Source organism: Vicia villosa, unplaced genomic scaffold, assembly GCF_029867415.1.
Source record: "Vicia villosa cultivar HV-30 ecotype Madison, WI unplaced genomic scaffold, Vvil1.0 ctg.000045F_1_1_1, whole genome shotgun sequence".
Classification (NCBI taxonomy): domain Eukaryota; kingdom Viridiplantae; phylum Streptophyta; class Magnoliopsida; order Fabales; family Fabaceae; genus Vicia; species Vicia villosa.
The window spans coordinates 316,956-341,395 of record NW_026704977.1 but is presented as its reverse complement, the minus strand read 5'-3'; the positions used below and the strand labels follow the sequence as shown (position 1 = coordinate 341,395).

At 33.7% G+C, this 24,440-nt stretch overlaps 3 protein-coding genes and 1 pseudogene across 3 annotated transcripts; 3 read left to right on the top strand and 1 right to left on the bottom strand.

The window, feature by feature from the left end:
- Positions 1-2,321: 2,321 nt before the first annotated feature.
- Positions 2,322-4,965, top strand: LOC131622888 (glutathione S-transferase L3-like). Its single transcript, XM_058893905.1, has 10 exons — positions 2,322-2,365; positions 2,450-2,524; positions 2,624-2,684; positions 2,782-2,868; positions 3,752-3,850; positions 3,946-4,048; positions 4,143-4,216; positions 4,319-4,426; positions 4,515-4,598; positions 4,700-4,965. The coding sequence occupies exons 1-10, from the start codon at positions 2,355-2,357 to the stop codon at positions 4,709-4,711; spliced, it is 714 nt and encodes a 237-aa protein (XP_058749888.1). The 5' UTR covers positions 2,322-2,354; the 3' UTR covers positions 4,712-4,965.
- An 8,292-nt stretch (positions 4,966-13,257) lies between these two features.
- On the top strand, positions 13,258-16,118 carry LOC131622887 (glutathione S-transferase L3-like). Its single transcript, XM_058893904.1, has 10 exons — positions 13,258-13,413; positions 13,505-13,576; positions 13,666-13,726; positions 14,408-14,494; positions 14,587-14,685; positions 14,765-14,867; positions 14,956-15,032; positions 15,264-15,371; positions 15,613-15,693; positions 15,808-16,118. The coding sequence occupies exons 1-10, from the start codon at positions 13,400-13,402 to the stop codon at positions 15,817-15,819; spliced, it is 714 nt and encodes a 237-aa protein (XP_058749887.1). The 5' UTR covers positions 13,258-13,399; the 3' UTR covers positions 15,820-16,118.
- A 1,436-nt stretch (positions 16,119-17,554) lies between these two features.
- Positions 17,555-19,512, bottom strand: LOC131622886 (polygalacturonase-like; annotated as a pseudogene).
- Positions 19,380-21,908, top strand: LOC131622856 (uncharacterized). Its single transcript, XM_058893877.1, has 2 exons — positions 19,380-19,501; positions 19,688-21,908. Exons 1-2 carry the CDS (start codon positions 19,380-19,382, stop codon positions 21,906-21,908), a joined length of 2,343 nt encoding a protein of 780 aa, XP_058749860.1.
- Positions 21,909-24,440: the final 2,532 nt, after the last annotated feature.

Here is a 24,440-nt window from a genome sequence, read left to right as displayed (position 1 = left end):
AAAAAGCTCATGCCCGCAAAAAAACGGGGCGGGACGGGGCGGGCACACTAAAGGGAGCAGGCCTAAAAACTCCCCCCGCCCCGCGAAAAAGTGCGGGTAAAATGGGCTTTCCCCGCGGGTCGGGCCCGTTTTGCCACCCCTACTCACAACTACGGATAAACACATAGCTTTTCACCTCACATGAGTCTGCTATCTTCATTGCCAAAATACCACCTAATAGGGTCACTCACCACCGTGAGCAAGCCATACACCAATATCAATTACTAAGGCCTTTGGTTATCCTTTACCCGCGTAGGAATACCACACTCTTTTACTTTTTGACAAGTATAAGTATATATAGATGTTTCAAGTTTCAATACTTGAAATTAATTGCTAAAAAACAATTTTTAAGAAAAAATAATATTGTTTTGGACTAGGCCAATGACTAGGAATGGCTCAATCCACATCTGCTCCCAGGACGACCCAATATCCTTGGCCCAATCACCTTAGGGAAAAGGAAGCCCCTTTCCTTATGCCCCACTGTCAATGACACTCCTCCAAATGGTCCGAGTACAACATATCATTGCTGCCCCCGTTCTGAACCATATACGTGCCAGTAGCAAGACATCATTGCTCCTCTGTCAGGGACAAGCAGACCTCTGCTCGACCAGACACCTTTGCCACCCAAAAGTACCTATATGCCCGCTCAGCGAATAGTTTTGGGCAGCCTCCCAAGATTCCTAAATATACTCCGGAAATTCTGGCAGTCACGCGTTTTGGACCTAAATGCTCGATCCAGCCCAATACGTGGACCAATGGCCAAGCGCTGGAGGCAATATATAAACCCTCTCATTTGAGAGAGCACGGTAACACATTTTTCCAAACCCTAAAACACTAAAATGTATACGTGCTCTTACTTACTCGATCGTCAGAGTGCCTTGCAGGTACACCCCCTCATCTTCATCATCAACATTGTGCTCACAGACGTTAGCCCACTTTTTAGTTTTGATCAACCGGTAAGATCAAATATTAAAATTAGATTTTGATGTAACTCATCCATATAAAAGTAGTTTACAAGATGAGAGATGCTCCTCAATATATAATCTTTTCAAACTTTATCTCTCTCTAAGTGGGACGTGTGATCTTACACCCCTTCATGTTCAACATTATATTTGACTTGGTGTATCAATATAAATGGTGGATAGTCCATGTTCTAATCCATAAATTATAATACTATATTATAATTAAAGTTTAATTTAACTTATTCTTATAAAATTAACTTATTACCACAAAATTGATTTGTAAGATAAAGAATGTAAATATATATATATATATATATATATATATATATATATATATATATATATATATATATATATATATATGGGGACGACTCAAGTGAGAACACTTGGTTATTATGAGAAATGAGAACAATGAATTACGACCATTAAATTTTGATTTTGTTGATTTTAATGAACTGGATTGGTTTCCTTTTCTATGTTGATTTAAAATAAATATTAAGGATCATAGAAAGAGAAACCAATCCAGTCCATTAAAATCAACAAAATCAAAATTTAATGGTCGTGATTCATTGTTCTCATTTCTCATAATAACCAAATGTTCTCACTTGAGTCGTCCCCATATATATATATATATATATATATATATATATATATATATATATATATATATATATATATATATGAGGAGGGATCAAATTACACCCGAAGAGTTACACCACGAGTTACACTAATTCAATAACTACATTTGGAATTAATATTTTTTAAATTCAACCGTTGGATTAAAACATAATATCATATAGATCATACCTATAAAGTTTGAGCTTAATCTATAATGATTTACTATGTCATTGAATTACATCAAAATTAACGTTATATGAAAGCTCATTTTGACGTTAATCTTTGGATATCTTGATCGTATAACAAATCATTATAGATTAAGCTCAAACTTTATAGGTATGATCTATATGATATTATGTTTCAATCCAACGGTTGAATTTAAAAAATATTAATTCGAAATGTAGTTATTGAACGAGTGTAACTCGTGGTGTAACTCTTAGGGTATAATTTGATCCCTCCTCTATATATATATATATATATATATATATATATATATATATATATATATATATATATATATATATATATATATATATATATATATATATATATATATATATATATATATATATAAAAACCAATATTAGTTGATTAATTAACTAATATTAGTTAATTAATTAATATCAAAGACCAAAAAGTTGTATTGCACTAACTAATAATCTGATATAAAAACAGAACAATGGCTTCAAACATTACATATCATATCATTACTATATCATTATTCATTAGATCAACATGGCAACTATGTAAGAATGTTTTGTTTTCTAATATTCCTTGTTCACAAATCTTGTTTCTGTTTATCATCTAAATCCATATTTTGTATAATCTAGAGGTGTGCAAGAAATTCGTCCTCCAACTCTTTCTCCAACTTCGGAACCACCACCGCTTTTCGATGGAACTACCAGGTTAATTCATTCTCTCACTTTTATTTTAATGAACTTGATTTCAGGTTAATTTGCATATATATGCTCATATATTATACTAACTTTTTTCTATTTTATTAGGTTATACATGAGCTATACATGCCCATTTGCACAACGTGTATGGATCACTAGGAACCATAAGGTTATTAAATTTTGATTCTTATTATGGTCATTTATTTCATTGCTATTATTAGGCAACTATTGTTGAGAGTTTGGTTTATTTATTTCTTGAACAAAAGGGACTACAAGACAAGATCAAATTGGTTCCTCTTGATCTTCAGAACAAGCCTGCTTGGTACAAAGAGAAAGTCCACCCAGAAAATAAGGTGATGTAATCTTAAAGAAATATTAACAATATCTAATCAACTAGCATAACTATTTGTTTCACTTGATTGATTAATTGATGATCATATGTTATACGCTTTTTCAACTGATACATGCCAGTTGAATAAAATATGTGTCAATTGTCGGTCTAAGTTCAATTGACAACATCCTTTATTTATTTATATCAAAAATGCTATTCCTACACCAATTTGTTACACTACACCGTATGTCCATACGGTACGGACGTATGTCCGTACCGTACGGACGTACTATTCATGTACGGACAGTACTATTCACCGTCCGTACATGAATAGTAAAATATTAAATTAATATTTTTTTTTTAAAAAAAAATTTAATTTTTTTTATGTCTTTTTTAAAAAGTATTTGACAATACCTGCGGATTTACCTCCGGATTTGACAATACTTGCGAATTTAATTGCGGATTTACCTACGGATTTGACAATACCTGCGGATTTATCTACGGATTTGACAGTACCTGCAGATTTACTTGCGGATTTAACTACGAATTTGACAATACATGCGGATTTATTTGCGAATTTACCTACGAATTTAGGTAAATCCGCAGGTAATGTCAAATGTAGGTAAATCTGCAGGTATTATCAAATATTTTTTTTAAAAACGTAAAAAAAAATTATTAAAAAATTTTTTTTTAAAAAAATTTAAAAAAAAAAAAGTTACTATTCATGTACGGACTGTACGGACGGTGAATAGTGCCGTCCGTACATACGGTGTAGGTGTAGTACGGCAGTGTACAAATAGCATAGCTGTATTTATATATATTAATGTAAAAAAAAAATTGTTGATACTTATAAATCAACAATTTCAAAAAAAAAATTTATATATTTTTCCTTAATTATATTGTAGGTGCCCTCTCTCGAACACGATGGCAAGGTTATCGGTGAAAGTATTGACTTGATCAAATATGTTGAGGCAAATTTTGAAGGACCATCACTAGTGCCTAATGTAAGATCAAAAGCAATGTCATTATATATTCTGACTTATTTTAACATCAACTAGTGGAGATAATTAGTGTTAATTAAGAAGATTTTATTATGTAGGATTCAACCAAGAAGGAATTTGGAGAGGAGTTAATAAAGTATGTTGATACTTTTACCAAAGATGTGTATGGTTCATTCAAGGGTGATCCTGTGACACAAACAAGTAAGAGATTGTGCTTTTAATTGAATGAAATATAGTAATAAGAAATATTGTAAAATATGGCTTGTAAAGTTGTAAAAATTGGTTACTGAGTCAGGTGCTTCATTTGACTATTTGGAGAATGCTCTTGGCAAATTTGATGGGCCATTCTTCCTTGGTGAATTTAGTTTGGTAAGTTGAAAACTTATGCTCCTTTGAAAAAATAAGATACATTTGCTAGTGACATTTGATACACTATAAAAAAACCATGACATGATTAATTATATAATATAGGTGGATATTGTGTATATTCCATTCATTGAAAGGTTCCAAATTGTTTTCTCGGAATTGTTTAAGCATGATATCACAGATGGAAGGCCTAAATTTGCAGCATGGATTGAGGTACATGGAATAATACCCTTTAATCAAATTATTCTATCTATTAAATTTTGATGCTAAAGTTATTTATTATGAATCATCTTTTTTGCAGGAGCTGAACAAAAATGATGCTTATAAGCAGACAAAACTTGCTAATCCACAAGAATTCGTTGGCTTTATCAAGAGGATCTTCTTGGTACTATATAAAAAAAATGGATAACAATTTTCTGTGTTTGGTTTCATTTTCAAGCTATATCTTTTGTGCCTTCTTGTTAATTAACTTTGTTAATTGTGCAGGGACAAAAGTAACAACAGATGCAAATGTTTGTGACATTATGTGGAATGCTCGAAATAGTTTTTCACTACAAATTTATAATAATGGTTTGGAGTTGCAGGTGGGGTGAATTTGTAATGTTTAAGTACAGGCGTGTAATGTATTGTGTAAGCTTTTTATTTAAAATTAATAATAAATGTATGATGCACGTCTTGATTATGTTATATGTATGTAACATTTGTGTTAATACTTTTTGTTTATGAATGTAAATTTAGTAACGATGTTGATAGCAAATGGATCTATTGTGTCTTACTATGACTAGAAAAAGATGACAGGAATAGTAATTCCAGTTATGAGACCCTTTGTGTATGAATATAATGTTTTAAAAATTTAACTGATCATTAAACCGACCGCGAGAGTATTAAGTCATTTGTTTATTGAGTCAAACCATACGAATCAGACTCTAAAAAAATAGGCTAAATTACCTACAGGGTCCTTTAAATTATTTAATTATAACAAATCAGTCTTTTATGTTTTTTTCACTGCAAGTTAGTCCTTTATGTTAACTAATGTCTGCAACATTAACCTTTTTCACAAGGTCCGTTCCAAAAAAGCAGAGTTGTCACTTACAACGCTGATGTGTCAATTAACAGAGCTGAGGTGGCATTCACGTTGCTGACATGTAATTGTTTTTATTTGAATTTAAATAATAAAATAAAATCTAGTGTATATTTTATTATTTAATTTTTTAGAGATTAAATTAACTTATTTAATAATGATTTTTTATTTATATATTTTGAAATAATTTAATATAAATTTTAAAATAATTTTATGAGTCTAAAGCCCAAATCTTTTTAATTTTGCTACACCCACAAATCATGTGCAATTTTGATAGGTCAGTATCAGACACATGTGAGCTATCATGCATTGGACCAATTGACCAAGGTTTAGTTCTTGATTATTGATCAAAATTGTTTGGTACATGTAGGTAGAGGTGTCAATTTATGGGGCCAATTAATTTGAGCCCCAACCCCATAATAATGGGGTCTAAAAAAATTCAAAAATAATAGGCCCTTAAACACATAGGGCCCAAACTTAAAAGACCCCAAAATTTAAAAGAGGGCCATTATGCCCCAAATCAAATAAAATTAAAATTTTAATTTAAAAATAATAAAAAATTCAAAAAATAATAACTTTTAAACAAAATAAATATATTAAAAATTATAAATAAATAAAAAGTTTTTAAATTTTTTTTTTAAAAAAAAATTAAAAAATTGCACTAAAGAAATTCTAAAACTAAAAAAACAACTATTTAGAAAAAACTAATAGATTATCCTAAAGTGGCCGTTGTCGCAACTTGTAAAACAAATTTGTATTATCCTAAAGTGTGTATGATAAAAATCAAATTTTGTTAAAGATCATAAAATAATAATTATTTTTAGTACAAACATGCAGTTATTATTAATAGATTAATTATATAAAAACATTTTATATTAAATTTATACAAATTCAAGTATGTGGGAATAGTTCATCTGATATTTATTGGTTGTCATAAATAGATACGAACAGTTGGTACAACATTCAACCATTGCATTTTTGTAATAAGTTTTTCGTATTGTACTAATATAAATTAATTATATAAATTAACAACTATAGACTATATGAATTGTATATTTAATTTACGGGTGGTGATATTTATAGTAAAAAATAAAACATCAAACTTATTTAATTTGCATATATGTGTAGGACCTAAATTCACAAATTGGCTTAAATTGGATTCAAAATATATTCATAAAATTTTGAAATTTCTAAAACTGCATTTAATTTAAAAAAAATTCAAAAAATTACAACACTTGTTTAAAAAATTCGATAGTTAAATCCGGTATGTTAAATTTATTTTTTAAAAAACCGGCCAAAATTCTTTTCAAACTTTGTAAAATACACTATCAAATTTTTCATTTGTAGTATCAGATTTTTCGTGAGTATGCAATATAAATTGAGGGGTGGCACCACAAATTCTCATCAAAAAATTACTTAAGTTAAAATATATATATATATCTTTTTTGTTTTGATAGGTGTTTATTTTAAAACTATTTAGATAGATGGACTAAACTAATCAATACTTTTAAATTAAAGAACGAAATTTATATTTTGTAAATTTAAAGAAATAAATCGACTGATTTTTTACAACTTCAGAAGACTGAATTGCATATTTTGTAAAATAAATGCAACCATACTATCAAACTGAACAAATGAGAATAAATAAAGAACACATAGCAAAATAAATGCAGGATTACAAGAGTAATAATCTATATTGGAACTAGAAATGAAATTTTTGAAACAAAATAAGGCTCCTCAATAGGGCCCAAAAATAACACATTAATTAAGGGGCCTAAAATTTTGGGGCCTAAAAAATTTCTCATTAACAAAGGGCTTAATAAAGTAGGGCTTTAGTGGGGCTAAAAAATTGGGGCTTTGAAAAATTGGGCTTATTTGACCGCTCTACATGTAAGTTCATAGAAGTTGGTTCATTGGATAATACTTCAATTTGTTGTGCATTAGTGTGTTGAAGAGGTGTAGTAGGTAAAGAAGTATAAGAGCATCTCCAATGGTATTAAAAGAATTTATTTAATTTTACCTTTAATAAAAATTTGATATGGGTCCCACAACTTTACCTCATACTTTGATTTGATTGGGTACTACAATCTTTTAGTTGTTGCATTGCAATGCAACTCTATTATGACATGGCAAATTTTTTAAATATTTAATTATTAAATTAATGGTACAAGTGGAGAACTCAATAGAAGAAACTACCATTGAAGATGGTCTAAGGACTAGTTGTATCAACTGAAGGCCTTGGGCTTGTTGGAACTTTCACATTGTGCGATACATTTTGGCCTATAGGACAACTGTGTGAGACTCGCCTTAGAAACATTATGGTTTGAGAAGGGATTATATGTATGAGAGATTTATGTACTTGTTAGCCTTGTGGCTCTTGAGAATGACCACCAATCTTGAATTATTCTTGAAAGGGGAATTGTTTTCATTGAAAACAACATCTTTAGAGATAAAAATTTGGCCTTCCATATTTATGCACTTAAGGTCTTTGTGTGCAAGGGACACCCCAAGGTAGACACATTTAGAGCTCCTAAACTGCAACTCGTGTTAGCTGTATGGTATCAAGTGAGAGTAGCAAGCACAGTCAAATATCTTTAGTGACATATAGTCATGTTGCTTGTGATACACTATAGAGAATGGTTATATAGAGCCAAGAAATGCACTTGTAGGTAACCAGTTCATCAAGTAGATTGCAGTTGTGAAGCTATGATCCCAATATGTAGTTGGCATGAAAGCATGTGTTAGCAAGGTGAGCCTCATTTCCACGATTTGTCTGTGCTTCCTTTCAACCATGTCATTCTGATGTGAAGAGTGTGGACATGTTAGCCTATGTGTAATACCTTGCTCATTAAGAAACTTAGTAAAAAGCCAAAATTCTCAACCAAAATCAGACTGAACTGATTTGATTTTGACCTGAAATTATGCGTTAATATAGTTTTGAAAGAGTTTGAAGGCTGAGAGAGCATCACTCTTTTGTTTAAGCAAATAAAGCAAAGTATATATAGAATAATTTGGTGAGAGTGTTGGTCCGTATAGATCAGTGTGAACAAGCTCAAATAATTTGGTATATTTAGCATATGACAAAAGAGCATACAACTTACTCCCTCCATCCCAAAGTATAAGAGAAAAAATGCATTTTTCTTGTCCCAAAATATAAGGGAAAAATTATCTTTCATATTTTCAAGATAAAATTAGATGCAAAGTGCATTTGATTTACATTATCTCTCATCTTTTCTATAACTAACAACCAATCAGATTTGTTTTTACATCTTTCTAAGCACTTTATTTCATTAAACCCACAAATTAAATGATTATGTTTATACTTTTATTAATAAGTGTGTTTTTTATTTTTTTTCTCTTATATTTTGAGAGGGAGGGAGTATGTGACATGCCAAGACAACATGAACTAAAAACTCATTCAAGCTTTTATTTCTGACAAGAATATTACACAACTGAAAAATGATATGGATAAGTCTAGGATTGGCGTGTTCCAACCTAGCATGCCATACATCAGTAGAACTTGTGCTTACACTTTTATTTTGAGACTGGCATATAGTTTACATATTAGAAAGTATAGCATTATTAACAATTGGACTTAAGCTATGTGACGTTGTGACTCAAGAAACTCCTTCAAGAAGCCACTTTCATTTAGGAATCCATCAAGGAGCACCATATTAGATGCTTGAGATTTAATAAAACACTTGTTCGAATGAAATTCAAAATAGACATTATTTCTTGCACAATTGACAGGTAGGTCGGCTACCTGTGGTATAATTATGTCTTTCAGGTCCTCTATCGCGTATTAGGGTTTGCATTTTTAGCAGAATGTGGTTAAAAATTCCTTGAGCTACATTTGCAGTCGCTCACGGAATAACAAGTTCTTATTTGTATTTGTCAAACCGAGCTTCTTGGACATATGAGAGTTGTAAGTGCAAAGTGTGTTTTAAGTGATGTCAAAACTTGTTATTCAAACCTGGATATGTCTCAAGTTAACCATGCAAAGTAGGAAGCTTCAAGATTCTCAAAGTTGGAGATTTAAAGTTCATAGGTCGACCTACGCAAGTTATGAGTCGACTCACATGGTGAAAAACTTAGTTTTTGGCATTTTGAGGTCTTCAGGTCGACCTACTAGAAACTCAGGTCGACGCCTCATGGAACGCTTGTTAGGACAGCATGCGTCGATGCATGGACCTGTTTAGGTCGACACATGGACAGTTGAGAAAATCACGAGTTTGCACAGGTCGACCCTTTGGTCGACTCATAAAGGTGATAGGTCGACGCACAGATATTGTAGGTCGACGCATGAACCTGATTTTTGCAATCTGCTGGAGCCACGGGTTTGCTCAGGTCGACCCTCTAAATTCTTCAGGTCGACCTGTCGCTACAAATATCAGATTTTCTGTTGTTTCTTTTGATGTTGTTGCTCTTGGTATATATATATTATTCATTGTGGTTATATGAACCATAACAAGAAAAGTGAAAATTAACACAAAGCTCTCATCATCTTCAACCTTTCACTCATCGATTGATAATCACACATAACAATCTTTATCAATCAAGGTGAGGAACGTGAGTTGATAACGTTCGACGGTAGATTCGGTTCTTGTTCGAGTTGAGAGTTCGTGGGTTTTTCTTGAATAAAACCTTAGGATTTTGTCCTCCAATATCAAGTGTGATTTGGGGGTTTTTGACGATTGCTTCGCTTCACAATTATTCAGTCGTGCTTAAGGGTTTGAGGGATCCGTGATTCGCTCAACAAGCTAGCAATAACCGGAGAATAAGGAAGGATCGGGGTCGAGATTCATCAAGATCGTCGACAATCACTTGGTTCTACTTGAATCAAGAGAAGAGAAGAGTTTAATTTCAATTTTACTACATAATTATAGTTGGTGATTGGTAACTTCTTCTCTTGTTAACAATTTGCATTCAATACAATTTATCCTAATTCCATTTGGAATTAGGGGCAAACGTACCCTACGTGAGGACGACAAGGGGAACTGCCTAAACAAACGCCGTGTTCTCTTTCGTTATCGCATTTTTCTTAAGCTTTTGTGTGTGGCAAAATTTATGCTTTGTGAAGATTTGAAAGTTGGTGACATACTGCTCACCAAGTGTTTGACAAAATACCAAACACAACATTTGCCACCATTTCTAACAAACAGCATATTGTGAGTAATAACCACTAGTGTGCAACTTTAATAATTGATAATTTCTTCAAATTGCAATATTCAATTTCATCGATTGTCCACTGGTTCATGCATATCCGGCTTCCAATAACTAAGGCTGTTTTAGACGATTTTTTGTTTCCGGGGCAATAAAGTTTTAAACACAAAAATTTGGTAAAATTTGAAAACGGTGGTCTATTCACCCCCCTCTAGACCCACCTTATCGTCTAACAAGAGTGTCTTCACATCATAGATATTCGTTGGCTCCTCCTTGTTGTATATCATCATGATAAACGAACTATACTCCTCAAGTGACCATTGGAAAATAACACCAATTGATCTCTCTTAGAGATTGAATTGCCTATAGTAAGAAGCGAATCGAAAATAACACGAATGTGAATAACATACTCATAAATAGATCTGCTATCTTTCTTACTCGTCTTCAACTCTGACCTTAGTTGGTGAACTTGAAGTTTCATCTGAGAGTTGAAGTGTTTGTCTACCTTATCATGTAGTTTTGAATATTGGTGGAATTTGAGGATTGACAACTATTTTGAGGAGATTGTTTGAGAGTAGAGCACCTTCTACATGTTGATTCCATAACAAAAAGTTGTTATCCTACAACTTGATGGATAGCTTTGGTGTGAACCTGTTCTTAGCTCTCGAGAACAAAAGTTGAGGTGTAGTGACTTGAGAAGTTTGCACTGCATGAGGCGATGATTGCACTCCAAGATGAATGTTTGTTGGTGATTGTTCAAGATCCGCCATTGACGTTTCTCTGAAACTCAATCGTGGATATAACTTAGCTAAGAACAAATTGAAAACAACTTCTTTAAAGCTTGAACGATTCTACATAGTTTCTTTGAAGCTTGAATCTTCAACAATGGTGATGATTAATGTAGTGTTGAAGATGTTTATGGAGCGGAATTTAGGTCCTTCTTAGACGTATGATACCATATTAAAGATGAACATTTGTTTATTGAGAGGGATAACGAATGGTTGAGAGAATGAGCAAGATATTCTTGTTGGACATTATGATTCACTGAATTTACATTGCATGAGTGTTGTTGAAAGTATTTGTGGGTAAATATTTTCGGTAATATATCGTATCCACAGGGATTAGTAAATATCACTGCCGTTCTATAGTTGTTTATTTTGAGTGAGAAAAAGTAATTGGATTTGTTTTATGATTCTAATATTGTCAAATCTAAATAATAATAAGAATGCAAATAATGAGAATTTGTTAACGATTAAGGAAATATGTTGAGCTTTTAGGGTTCATCAACCTATTCCTATACAACTTATGGATTAATTCACAATTGAACAATCATTTGAACTATTATCTTCACTTATCCTCAAATATGATCCCATGTCTGCAAACCAAATTAGATAACTTTTACCGGTATGAGATTCGATCTCTCCAAATATCAATAACGATAATAGTAATTAGGAATGATAATTATGAAAACCCAATCACAATTCCATCTCTGCAAATTGCAATTGAATCAATATAGTAACCTAGGGCAAAAGTAAAAATCCTCTCTTTCGATCAAGGATTCAACAATGATGTAAATTAAAAGCAAGGTTTCTTATTGATAATAAAATTCAAACAATTGTTCATAGGAAAGAATCAATGGTATTGTATATTCATAGGTTAACTACTACCTTAAACTCAACAAGAGGAATTTAGCTCTCCATAGACATGAAGAACACACAAGAATTAATGGAGGGATTCATCTTCATCAATGGAATGTCTTCGATTGGTAAAGAATTGGCCTTCAATTGTTGTTCTTGACTGCAAACTCAGAATGCTCTCCTAATTTCGCTCACAAAAGATCTCTCTTTTCACTTGGAAGCTAGGGCTTTTATTTATAAGTTTTGGGCTTGTAACGCCGAGGCCGCGGCGACGGATGCGCGCGGCGCGATCACAAACAGAAACTTTGGCGCGGCGCTGGCTAGAACTCCCGCGGCGCGCCCTTGTCAAACTTCATCTTTTTGCTTTGCCTTTGAGACCTCCAGCTTCCTTTCCTCTTCATGTTTTCCTAAAGCTCCAATTCAGCTCTAAACTTGCATCAATAGTACCCACAAGTGATTCGATTTGCTTTACACATGAACTGAACCTTTTCAGTTCAATTCTCACTAAAAACCTATGGATCTATCACAATTTGCATTAGTTTAGAGAAGAAATCACTTATATTAACACATGAATTTACCATTAATTCACTCCTAACAAGTGTTTGACTCATATAAACTGTAATGTACAAGTTAGTTACATATTCTAACCACTATAACTAATCTTCTAACTACTTTTAACTACCTCAAATACTCAAATTTCATGTAATAAGGAGGGATCAGAGAGGGTTATAGATGGAGAGAGAAAGAACCATAAAAGAAGTGAGTAATATGTACTCTCTCCGTCTTATAATAAGTGTCTTATTTGAGCTTTGCACGGTTCTAAGAAAATGATTAGATGTATTGATTCTAATGATAAAATTAATATCATTTATTAAAGTACCCTTATTTATTATAAGCAATGTAGTTGTTGAAAAACGTGAAAGTAAATATATAGGGGTATAGTAGTGTAAAAAAATAATAAATGTTACATTGATATTCTAAAGAGATATTTATTTTGAGACATAAAAAAAATGCAAATGAGACACTTATTATGAGAAGAGGGAGTAACTTTAAAAAAAAAATTAAAAACCCTTAAAATTTGTCAAATTAGCATAGGTACTCCATGGTGAGTGCTGCATGTAAAATGGATGCACCTAATTTGTAATTGCTATATAATTCTTGTTCATTGCATTGGTGGGGTACCTTATAAATAAATGCAAACAATCTCGCTTGAATCTAGTCGCAATTCGAAACAAGGTTAACGAAACGACTCTCCATATAAACAAAACCTCATTAGTAAGCTAAAGCTCCTGAACAAGGGTAACAATGGCAGCAATTGAGTAGGATACTTCTTCAATTTCTTCTCTCATTTACATTCACACGATCCCTCCCTCGTCGCTTACTTTTTTTATCCTCTTCCTAATTTAACAGTGTCAAAGAAATTCGTACTCCTCCGTTAACTTCCAGCTCCGATCCTCCTCCCATTTTTAACGGAGACACCAGGTTCTTCTTCTGCTTCTGTTTTTTTCTTCCTTCCGATTTTCATGTAAATAACAAGTTTTTTATATCAATATTTTGAATCTTCTTTTTAGGTTGTACGTCAGTTATACTTGTCCCTACGCACAACGTCCATGGATCGCTAGAAATTATAAGGTTTGTCTTCATCCTCTCTCTTTATTCTTTTATATTCTAATTCTAATCAACTTAATTGTACAATTTGTTTCTCAAGTTTTATTGGATTGTTTCAACCTAATGAACACCTTAGGTCTTAGTTTCTATTAATAAACACGAAGCCAAATTTTATATGACTGCGGTAAGATCTGCAATATTGTACGGGATAGAATATTACACATTAAGAATCAATACAAAAATAAAGTCACTTTAGAGAGACGAGAGACGAGGGGTGTTGCGTTGGATGTGTGATAAGAGTGGTCATGATAAAATTAAAAATGAGAAAATTAGAGAGAGTGTTGGGGTAGCACCTATAGTAGAAAAGATTGTGGAAAATTGTCTTAGGTGGTTGGAGCATGTAGAGAGAAGAGATGTAGATTCTATGATAAGGAGAGTAAATGAGATAGAATGGAGTCAAAGAGCTAGAGGTAGAGGAAGACCTAGAAAAACTACAAGAGAAGTTATTAAGAAAGATCTAAAAATTACGGATTTGGAGAGAAGAAGCATGATCGTAGATAAAACATAAAACATTATGACGGATGTTGATACATGTAGCTGACCCCACTTAGTGAGATAAGGCTGAATTGTTGTTGTTGCATAGTTTTTTTAAAGTTAATTTTTATTAATAGTTAATTTTTATTTCATTATTGATAACCAATGCAGGGACTTCAAGACAAGATCAAATTGGTTGCTATTGATCTTCAGAATAGGCCTGCTTGGTATAAGGAGAAAGTTTATCCAGAAAACAAGGTGTTTACTCTTTAACTTTGCTGATGTAGAGTAATAAATTACTCGATACTAATCACCAAAATTGATCATTTAGTTTCCTTCTTGTGTTATAGGTTCCGTCGTTGGAGCATAATGGAAAGGTCTTGGGAGAAAGTCTTGATTTGGTCAATTACATAGATGTCAACTTTGAAGGAACATCTCTAGTTCCAAGTGTAAGAATTTAGCACTCTTTCCGACCCCAAAATAAATCTATTATTTTAGTGGATGCAGTTTTAAAATTTTGTTTTTCAGGATCCTGCAAAGAAAGAGTTTGGCGAGCAGTTGATTTCTCATGTCGGTACGTTCACCAAAGACGTGTACTCTTCACTGAAAGGCGATGCTATAAAAGAAGCCAGTAAGATTTTCAAGTTTATAAACTGTTAGATAGGAGTGTTATTTATGTATGCATGAAATGAACTTTCAAAATTGGTAATTTGTATCAGGTCCTGCCCTTGATCACTTGGAGAATGCTCTTGCTAAATTCGATGATGGGCCATTCTTTCTAGGACAATTCAGTTGGGTAAGTTGAAGTCACGAGCCTTGAATTTTTTTTCTCTTTTAAGTCGGTTGCATTTTAAGCTTATTACTTATTCGCACGCAAGAAGTCACTGCGAACTTCGATCTGATGAATTGGAAGCAAAGTATCAAAGTAGTCATGAACTAAGTGTAATAGTACATGAATCGGATAACTAAGATCATCCACAACTAAATTTTTACCCTCATATAAGTTAGTTCTTGTGATGATTATTAGGTGGATATTGCCTATATTCCTTTTGTTGAAAGATTCCAGATAGTCTTTTCTGAGGTGTTCAAGTATGATATAACAGAGGGAAGGCCTAAACTTGCAGCATGGATTGAGGTACAGTGGAAGTAGTTCTCTCTAAAATCGAAGCTTTTTATAATTGTATTCTTATATATGAATTGATTGCAAATCATGATCATCAATCCAAACTTGAGTAAAAGTAAAACCTTTTCTGTTCAGCAAGTAGTAACTAGTAACAGAAATGATCCACTGAATGTGGCCCTCTTGCTTTCGACAAAAGACCTTACCATTAATTCCGATATATTTGATTAGTTGTGAACAATTGTTTCCCTGGCAGGAGCTTAATAAGATTGATGCTTATACGCAGACAAGGGCTAGTCCAAATGAAATTGTTGATGTTTTCAAGAAACTTTTTCTGGTAACATTATAATCAACATCCGCACATATGCCATGATTGGTTTTGATTTAACTGTGATTGGTTTCTGCCTATTGTCTTTGCCACTTTTGAAACTTATGAAATTCTAACTTGCAGCCTCAACAGTGAAAATGGGTTATTTGAGATGTATACCGCTGTCCGGCCAATAAAGCATTGTTTGTGTTTATGGGATGCTTCGTCAATCAAATGTTGGTTTGTTTGTCTGCTTGAGTTGCAGATCTAGTTGAATGTGATGTTAATAATATTACTAGTTTGATGAGACTCGTGATGAAGTTTATGTACCAGTTTGTGATAATAACTATACCGTGTGTATAAATAATGGATCATCACCGTGATGATGAATGTTTGCAATGGTGATAAATGGTGAAACATCTCTCTCTATACTAAAATTAGCTAATGTTTGGTAACGTGGTTGTGAGTTTTGTGCTCCTTATAAAATGTTTGTCATGTGACTATACAAGTAATGTATTTATAATCACATGAATAATTGTATTCTATGTTAGACTCAGGAGTGAAAAGGAACAGAGATTTTCCGACGAGGAAATTTGATATGCATGGAGGGACTGTTCATATGTGCTAATTGGGCTATTTGGTACATAAATTGGGTCTCATGTCATTTACTTAAGAACTTCTTTTTCCAGCTCTATACATTTTCACAAACCCTTTGTGAAAATTCAAAAATGTCTCTAGAATTCGGAGACGATATCCAAACGCACTTATTTTCCATAAAACTGAACGCAGACGAGTGAGCCACCTCTATTATACTTAATTTTAGTTCGGAGTTGCATCTCCAAACGTGTATTTGGTATATTTTGGAGATGTATACCCTAAAATGGCACTGATACATCAAAAAAGAAATAATGACAGTATGAGCAAGATCTAAAAACTACAACAACTTGACATTAAATTAAAACACTAAACATTGCATAAATAGTCGTTTACATAAAGTTAACATTACATATCGTTATGAACGGGTAGTTCAGGACGTTGTGACATATTAATAATATCTACGACGGATCTTGCAATCTTCGCATCCATTTCAATCGGACATTTGTTGGATAACGGCGAAAAGTACTCCACATAATCTCTAAATCTCCACCCGTCTTCAGTTCAAAGTTGGTGAATTGTATCTTCCTTTTGCTGTCAAACGAGGGTGAACGAGCTTGACAACTCTTTGATTTTCTCGATATCGTAGGAGAGTATTTAGTTTTGATATTAAATCAGTGAAAGGTGTGATCTCGATGACCCTAAATTGAAGTGGCGACTTCTCGCAATTGAAATACACAAATGCAAGATGAAGATATGCATTCATTATTTGATTGTGGTGTGATTTGTAGAAATATGGGATGAGAGACACCCTATTTATACAAGTCTTGAATCATTTTGGACCTTAAAAATCTTATCTTGCCATCACGACACATTTTGGAGATGCATATCCAAATAAATCCTATTTATTTATTTTTTTATGAAAAAAATAGTGATTATGTACATTCGTAAGTGCACACTTGTGTTTTTTAATTAATATGAGGTTTATCCGGATATGTATATCTAAAATCACCCGGGAACTAGAATCATAGCAGAAATTTTGTAAACATAAAATTGTAAACATTAAAATTTGTAAACAAAAACAATTGACATTTACACCATGATTGCTGAAATAGACTGTTCCAAGATAGGTGACTAACTTATGTACCAAAGGAAAGATTAGATACATCTAAGTTAGTAAGAAATATTTAATGTATACTCTTATTCACGTGTGATTGTTAAAGTAAAATTACATAACAAAAAACAAAACATTTAGCTTAAAAGGAGGAATGAAAATGTTACCGTCTCATGTAAGAACAAAAACAACCAATACTTCCGTATACATTTGTTATGATCACAATAATATAAGTTAGACAGAGATCCCATTAACAATATTTGCTTAAAAAAAGTTAGTTGTCTATAAGCAACTCTCAGGTTGAATTGAACCTAACGCAGCTCCACCAGCATTATATTCTTACACGATGCTACAGCTACTTGATTATTGTAAGTAAGTTTTACATCCTTCAACTTTATCCCACTACATGGATACATTGAACTACAATCAAATTTCACAGCTACCTTTGTTGCTGATGTTCCATAAATGTCTTGGTATGTTACATCACTGATTTTAATTCCAGAAGCCTGATATAATCATTTCAACAAGAAAAAAGACATTATTATCAGTTTATTTTCATGCTAAATATGAATTGCCAATTTCTTGTATTTGAAAATGTATAATGTGAGCCTATAAGCTTAAAATGAAACCAACCTGACCAGGGCAGCCTATGTAGTAGGGGCAGTAATTCTGGTCAATTACAATTGGATTTTGCACATTTACCATAAGTACATCTTGATAAAGAACATTCCTAACAATTCCATTGCTAGGTCTACCCCAAGACTTTATTCTAACACCATTCTGAGTATCAGTAAATCTAACTGTTTTAACTGTTACATTTTGAACACCTGGTTCATTTAATTCCCATCCTAAGCTTCCAATGCTGCAAAATATAATATCCAACAAATCATTAATGTCATCATTATAATAGTAATAAAAATAATAATTCGATGCCAGAACACACCCTGAACCAGATTAGACGATCCAGTGAAACAGATACCAGTGGTGAAAACAAATACATATTTTAAATAAATAATAGTGATAATCAAAAGTACCTTATTCCATGACCAGGTCCGCATGCTATGTTCTCAATCCACACATTAGTGGTGCCGGGACCGATGGAGATACAGTCGTCTCCGGTCTGAATTTTGGAGTTGAAGATGGTGATGTCGGACGACATTTGGACATGGATGCCGTCAGTGTTTGGGCTGTTTCCGGCTGCATTGATTTTTATACCTTGGACTTTTACATTTTGGCATCCGACGAATCCTATGTGGAACTGTTGACTATTCATTGATGTCAACCCACTGATCATAACGTTCTTGGAGCTGCTGAATTTCAACGTCTGAAAACCACAGCACACCAAAAAAAATGAACCATCATTCTTAACTTGATTGTGGAAAATAATCATGTAGGTATTAATTCATGTGCATGAAATGTGACATTACCATGGATCCGGTTGGGCAATTACTTTGGGCTGAGTTTTTACAATTCCACAAGGCAGTCCCTTGGCCATCAAGCACACCGCCATTGATCGAAACACCGTCGACGGACTGAAACTTCAACCACGTTTCAGCTTTACCGGTAACATAGTAATCAGATGAAGCCACCAAAGCACCATCAATGGTTATAGAAATAGCTTTATTGGTACATGTTCCACTGAATGTTACATTTCCAAGTAAGAATTTCCCTTGAGGCACGTAGATTAAAGCGGGATATGGCGAGGCGCATGCATTAGCCCATGCGGTTAGGAATGCCTTTGTGGAATCGGTTATTCCATCTGGTTTGGCTCCGAATTCGGTTACATCGTATGTTGATGATGCTTTTGCGTAACAAGATAGTGTGATCATGAGGAAGAGAAAAGGGAGAGAACTATTCTTCAGCATTTCGGTGAAATGATGAAGCTGAGAGATGTTATAATATTGTTATTAGAGGAATTAACAAGCAAGTTTGTGTAGGTAGTAAAATTTGCTACCATTGACCTCTTCCATGACTGCTACACTAAAGTTAATATTATCGTCAATTAAAGATGTGGTGGAAAGCCATAGGATTATTGAGTTTTGACAATTTGTGGAATGGTGGTGATGGTGAGTTTGGGAGAAGAATTAAGAAGTTGGAAGATGTAGTGGTTGACGGGGTGAAGAAAAGAAGGTAGTGGTCGTGGGAGTTGGGACTGGGAGAAATTCATAGGTGAAAGCACACCTAACACGTCAAGGGCCCACACCCCATGATTCTCACTTTTAGTTCCACGATGCTGTTGATTTTCATTGGTTAGTTCTAACGGTTTTTGTTTGCACTAGAACTACTCTATATTTCCATTGGTTTATTTTATGCAAGTTACCAAATTCTCCTCAATGGCAATCCTAGTAGAAGGTTCTGTCCGCAAAGGGGTCTCCGTCAAGGAGACCCGCTGTCACCTTATCTTTTTATTTTGTGTGCAGATATTCTTTCAGGTTTGTTCAGGAAGGCTGCGTTATCAAAAGATATTCATGGGATCAAAGTCGCAAGGAATGCTCCTACTATTTCTCACCTCTTTTTCGCGGATGATAGTCTGTTATTTTCTAGGGCAAATGAAGCTGAAGCAATCAGAGTTCTTAGTATTCTGCAAAAGTATCAGAGAGCTTCGGGCCAGCTGGTAAATGTTGAGAAGTCGGAGGTTTCTTTTAGCGGTAATATGGGAAATGTCGCGAAGGAAGCTATCACTAGTTTTCTGGGATTCAAATCTGTTTCCAGTCATATAAAGTATTTGGGGCTGCCTATCGTGTTTGGTAGGTCAAAGAAAGCAGTTTTTTCATTGGTCGTGGACAGAGTCTGGAAAAAATTAAAGGGATGGAAAGAGGGATTCTTATCCAAGGCGGGCAAAGAGGTTCTCATAAAGGCGGTAGCTCAAGCAATTCCAACATATATAATGAGTTGCTACAAACTTCCCGATTGTGTTTGCGCGGAGATTGAATCTATGTTGGCCAGTTTTTGGTGGGGAGCGAAAAACGGGGAGAAGAAAATCCATTGGATGAGGTGGGAAAAATTGGCCATAGCAAAAGGTGATGGAGGTATGGGATTCAGAGGCATACGCGATTTTAATGTCAGTTTGCTTGGCAAACAATTCTGGAGACTCCTTAAAGGAGATGGCACTCTAATGGAGAGATTCTTCAAGGGGCGTTATTATCCTAACTGTAATGTGGCTGAAGCGGGATTGGGATTTAGTCCAAGTTATGCGTGGCGGAGTATCCTTAGTGCTAAGGATTTTGTGATGAAAGGATCTAGATGGAGAATTGGGGATGGTGAGAAAGTTCGTATATGGGAAGACAATTGGATACCGTCGCTGGCTGGTTTCAAACCTATAATTCGTCCTCTTGCCTCGTCTAGTGTTTCTTTGGTTAGCTCTCTGATCGACAAAGAGGTGGGTTGTTGGGATTTGGATAAAGTTAAGGAGGTGATTGGAGATGTCGAGGCAGCCCATGTTATTGGAATCCCTCTATCGGCTGAATTGGGTGAGGATACGCTGATTTGGAATGCTGAGAAAGATGGGGAATTCTCTGTAAAAACAGCCTACCATCAACTCTGCTCCTCTAGGCGCAAAAATTCGCCCAGTGCCTCTGTCAGTGTGTTGGACTCGTTGTGGAAACCGCTGTGGAAGACTTCTGTCCCTAATAAGATCAAGGAATTTTTATGGAGGCTTGTGAAAGATATCCTTCCTACCCGGAGCAATATTTGCAAGAAAGGTATTAATATTGATTCTTCCTGTCCTTTGTGTGGTTGCAGCCCTGAAAACTCTTCCCATCTTTTTATTCATTGTGATTTTGTCAAGCGAATGTTTTTTGCTGGCCCATTGGGGGTGAGAGTACCGGAGATTGGGGATGTTGGAGATTGGTTGTTGCAGGTTTTCAGAAGGAAGGATCCAAATTTGGAGCAGGTTATTTGCTTTGGTTTATGGAAAGTCTGGCAGGCAAGAAATGCTCTTGTTTTCAGGAACTCTGTGCCAAATCCATCTTTGATAGCTCAGGAGGTGAATTCAGAGGTTTTGGAGTTTAATGCTTGTGTGAGATTGGATGCTACCGTGTTGCGGCCCCTGCAGGTTGAAAGCTCTTTTGGCAATTCTTGGATTATACAGACCGACGCGGGCTGCTTTGAAGAAGGTTTTGTGGTCCTTGGATGTGTGATTAGAGACCCTCTTGGTGAGGTGGTGATGGTTGCGACCAATAGACTCCCATGCGTCGCTCCACCGAATGTGGCAGAAGGTTTTGGCATTAGATGGGCCCTGAATTTAGCTAAGGATGCGGGATTGGAAAACATAATGCTCCTTTCTGATGCCCTTGAGGTTGTAGATTGTATCAATGGGGTATGTTGTGTAGCTATCTTGGAACCCATAGTTGTTGACTGCCAAACTCTTTTTAAATGTTTTCATTCTGTTTCTGTTATGTTTGTGGGTAGAAACAATGTAGCTGATGCCCATAAACTAGTTGGTTTAGGTCGCCAGATTGGTTCCCAGTCTTGGCTTGGTTTTATCCCTCATGATGAGGAGTGTTCTGTATCTTTGGCTCATTTGGCCGTTTCTTAATATATGAATGGTCTTTCTATCAAAAAAAAAAAAGTTACCAAGTTTTCTTTTATTCTTGCTGATGTGCATTCTTATTATCATTGTTATTCATTACATCCTAAGTTTTATCCTTTGGGTTTTATAATGCATGCTTTGTATGTTTTATATGTTTATGTTGACTTTTCATTAACCATGTATTATGAGTAATTTTATTCTGCGAGTTTGAGACACGAGGACTGTCCTACCGACAAACCTCATGTCTGTTGCATAAATATTAATTGTAATGAGAATGTATTTATTTTGTAATTTTTATTTTAAAAAAAAAAGAAAGATGTTCGTTCGCTACAAAAAAAATGAATGCAAAGATACATGCCCAAAGGGGATTAATGATATTCAACTTAGAAATTCAAAGGTTGATTTTTAGGTTGTGAAAACATTTATAAACTAATTGAGAAATTAGTTTTATTTTATAAAGGATGTTTAAATTTGCAATTCATGCTAGGAAAGTAAGAGTCTGTTTGGTAATATATGTTTTTGACCTTATGGCTTATAGTTTATAAACTCAAATGGCAATTTAGACTTGTTTGGTAACGGTCTTGTCATCACGAGTTTATAGCTTATTTTGCTAGCTTATAGTTTATTTTTCAGATGTTATTTCAAATAGCGTTTTAGTTTATAACTTAACATTTTTCCTTCATTTTTCATCCTTATTATTTTAACAAAAACTCACTTTTATTCTTTATAATTTATCCTTTATAATTTATTTTAATTTAAAATAAAATAATTATGTATTAAATAACTTTTATGTCATTTTATATTTATAAGGTAGTTGAGCAGCTAATTTTATCAAACACTTCAATTAGCTTATCAACTATCAGTCTCAACCATCAGCTACAAGCTATAAGCTATTAGTCATCAGCCATAAGCTATAAGCTATCAACTAGCTTATCAGTCAACCGTTATTTTTACCAAACAAACCCTAAGGGATTGCGAATTTAGAGTTCGGTAATGGATCGACGAAAGTTCACCAATTTTGATATTTTTTACAAAAGATAAAAGTATCGTTATAATCAATATCACAACTTATATGAGCTAAGCCCGTGAACAAGAATCATAGTCTTGAACTCTCATGTTTATCGTTAAGAAATCATATATTTTACTTTTTCGCGCAAACAAACTAGTTCTCACATAGCCTTAGATAAACATAGATACGGTAGTGAACGCAGTGGCGAAGCCAGAAAAATTATAAAGCCTGGGCAAAAATTTAAAGACTGCAAATTCAACTCATTAACCTCATATCAAAATGATAGCAAACACAAATAGTCTGTTCTTTTTCTACCTACTAGTACTCACATTATACACTTTGTTTTTCCGATATTCTATAGTTCATAAATTGACAGAAAACATAAGCAAAACATTAGAATGTAACTAAGACAACAATTATATTTCAGCAAACAAGGAATATCTTCAATGCTTTTTATTAATAAAAGATGAATTAAATCAGATCAAATGTAGTACAGACGCTGAGGATGAAATACCCTTTAAAGGGTAAATATGAGCTATGTTGCCATATATGAAAGAATTTTGATTGTGCCAATATCTGTTGTGTCTGCTCAAGATCACTTAATTTAATTTTACCTGTGTATTGTATGTTATTCAATTTTAATTAAGATTCCTTTTCTAAACCAAATATGAGGTTTTGTGATCTTATAAAAAACAAAAAAGCAATTATATCTTCACTGCATATCAAGTACATTTTGTTTTTTACTTGTGTAGTAATTAAACTCCAACTGAACATTTAAACAAGTGAGAACTTAGTACTACTTACCAATTAGATAGGATATGCATGCAAACAAGTAGAAACCAAATAAACACATCAAAAATTTTAAAAACATAATGAATTGGTCAGTTAAAACAGTCAAGCTAGTTCAAAAATATTAAAATGCTTACCAAAAGAACATAAATAAAATGTATCTCATTAAGTTTCCATCCTAGTCATTTTTTGGCACTGAAGATGGGTTCACCTTAGGTTTATTGGACAGCCTTGCGGGATCATTTATAGCATCACAATGAAGTAGTGCATTGTTTGCCTGCACCTAACAATAAAGAATTTGAAAATGCAGCAGACAACTTGTCTAAGAAAGCAACTGTCATGCGATGCAATAATATGTATATCATGACCTGATTTTGCCACAAGTACTGCTGATACAAGTAAGTGTTAAAATGATGGTAACGACGACAATTCAATACCGATTCATAAACCACAACCTGCAAGAACAAAAATCATAAAAAACAACAATAATTCAACATGAGTGAAAGAATTGAAGCGAAAAGAGGTGAGAAATTGGTTAAAGCATTCTATCGAACACCTTGCGAGCAAGAGTAAAAGCTGTATTTTTCTGCATTTTTAACATGTAGACATTCATCCACTTAACTTTATAATTTTGTATGCTAGTATTTAGAATCAATAACGAAACTGCAAAGCCAAAATTGGCTCGAAATTGTATCGAAAAATTTACTCGAAATTATGAAAACTAAACCGTAAAAAGTAAC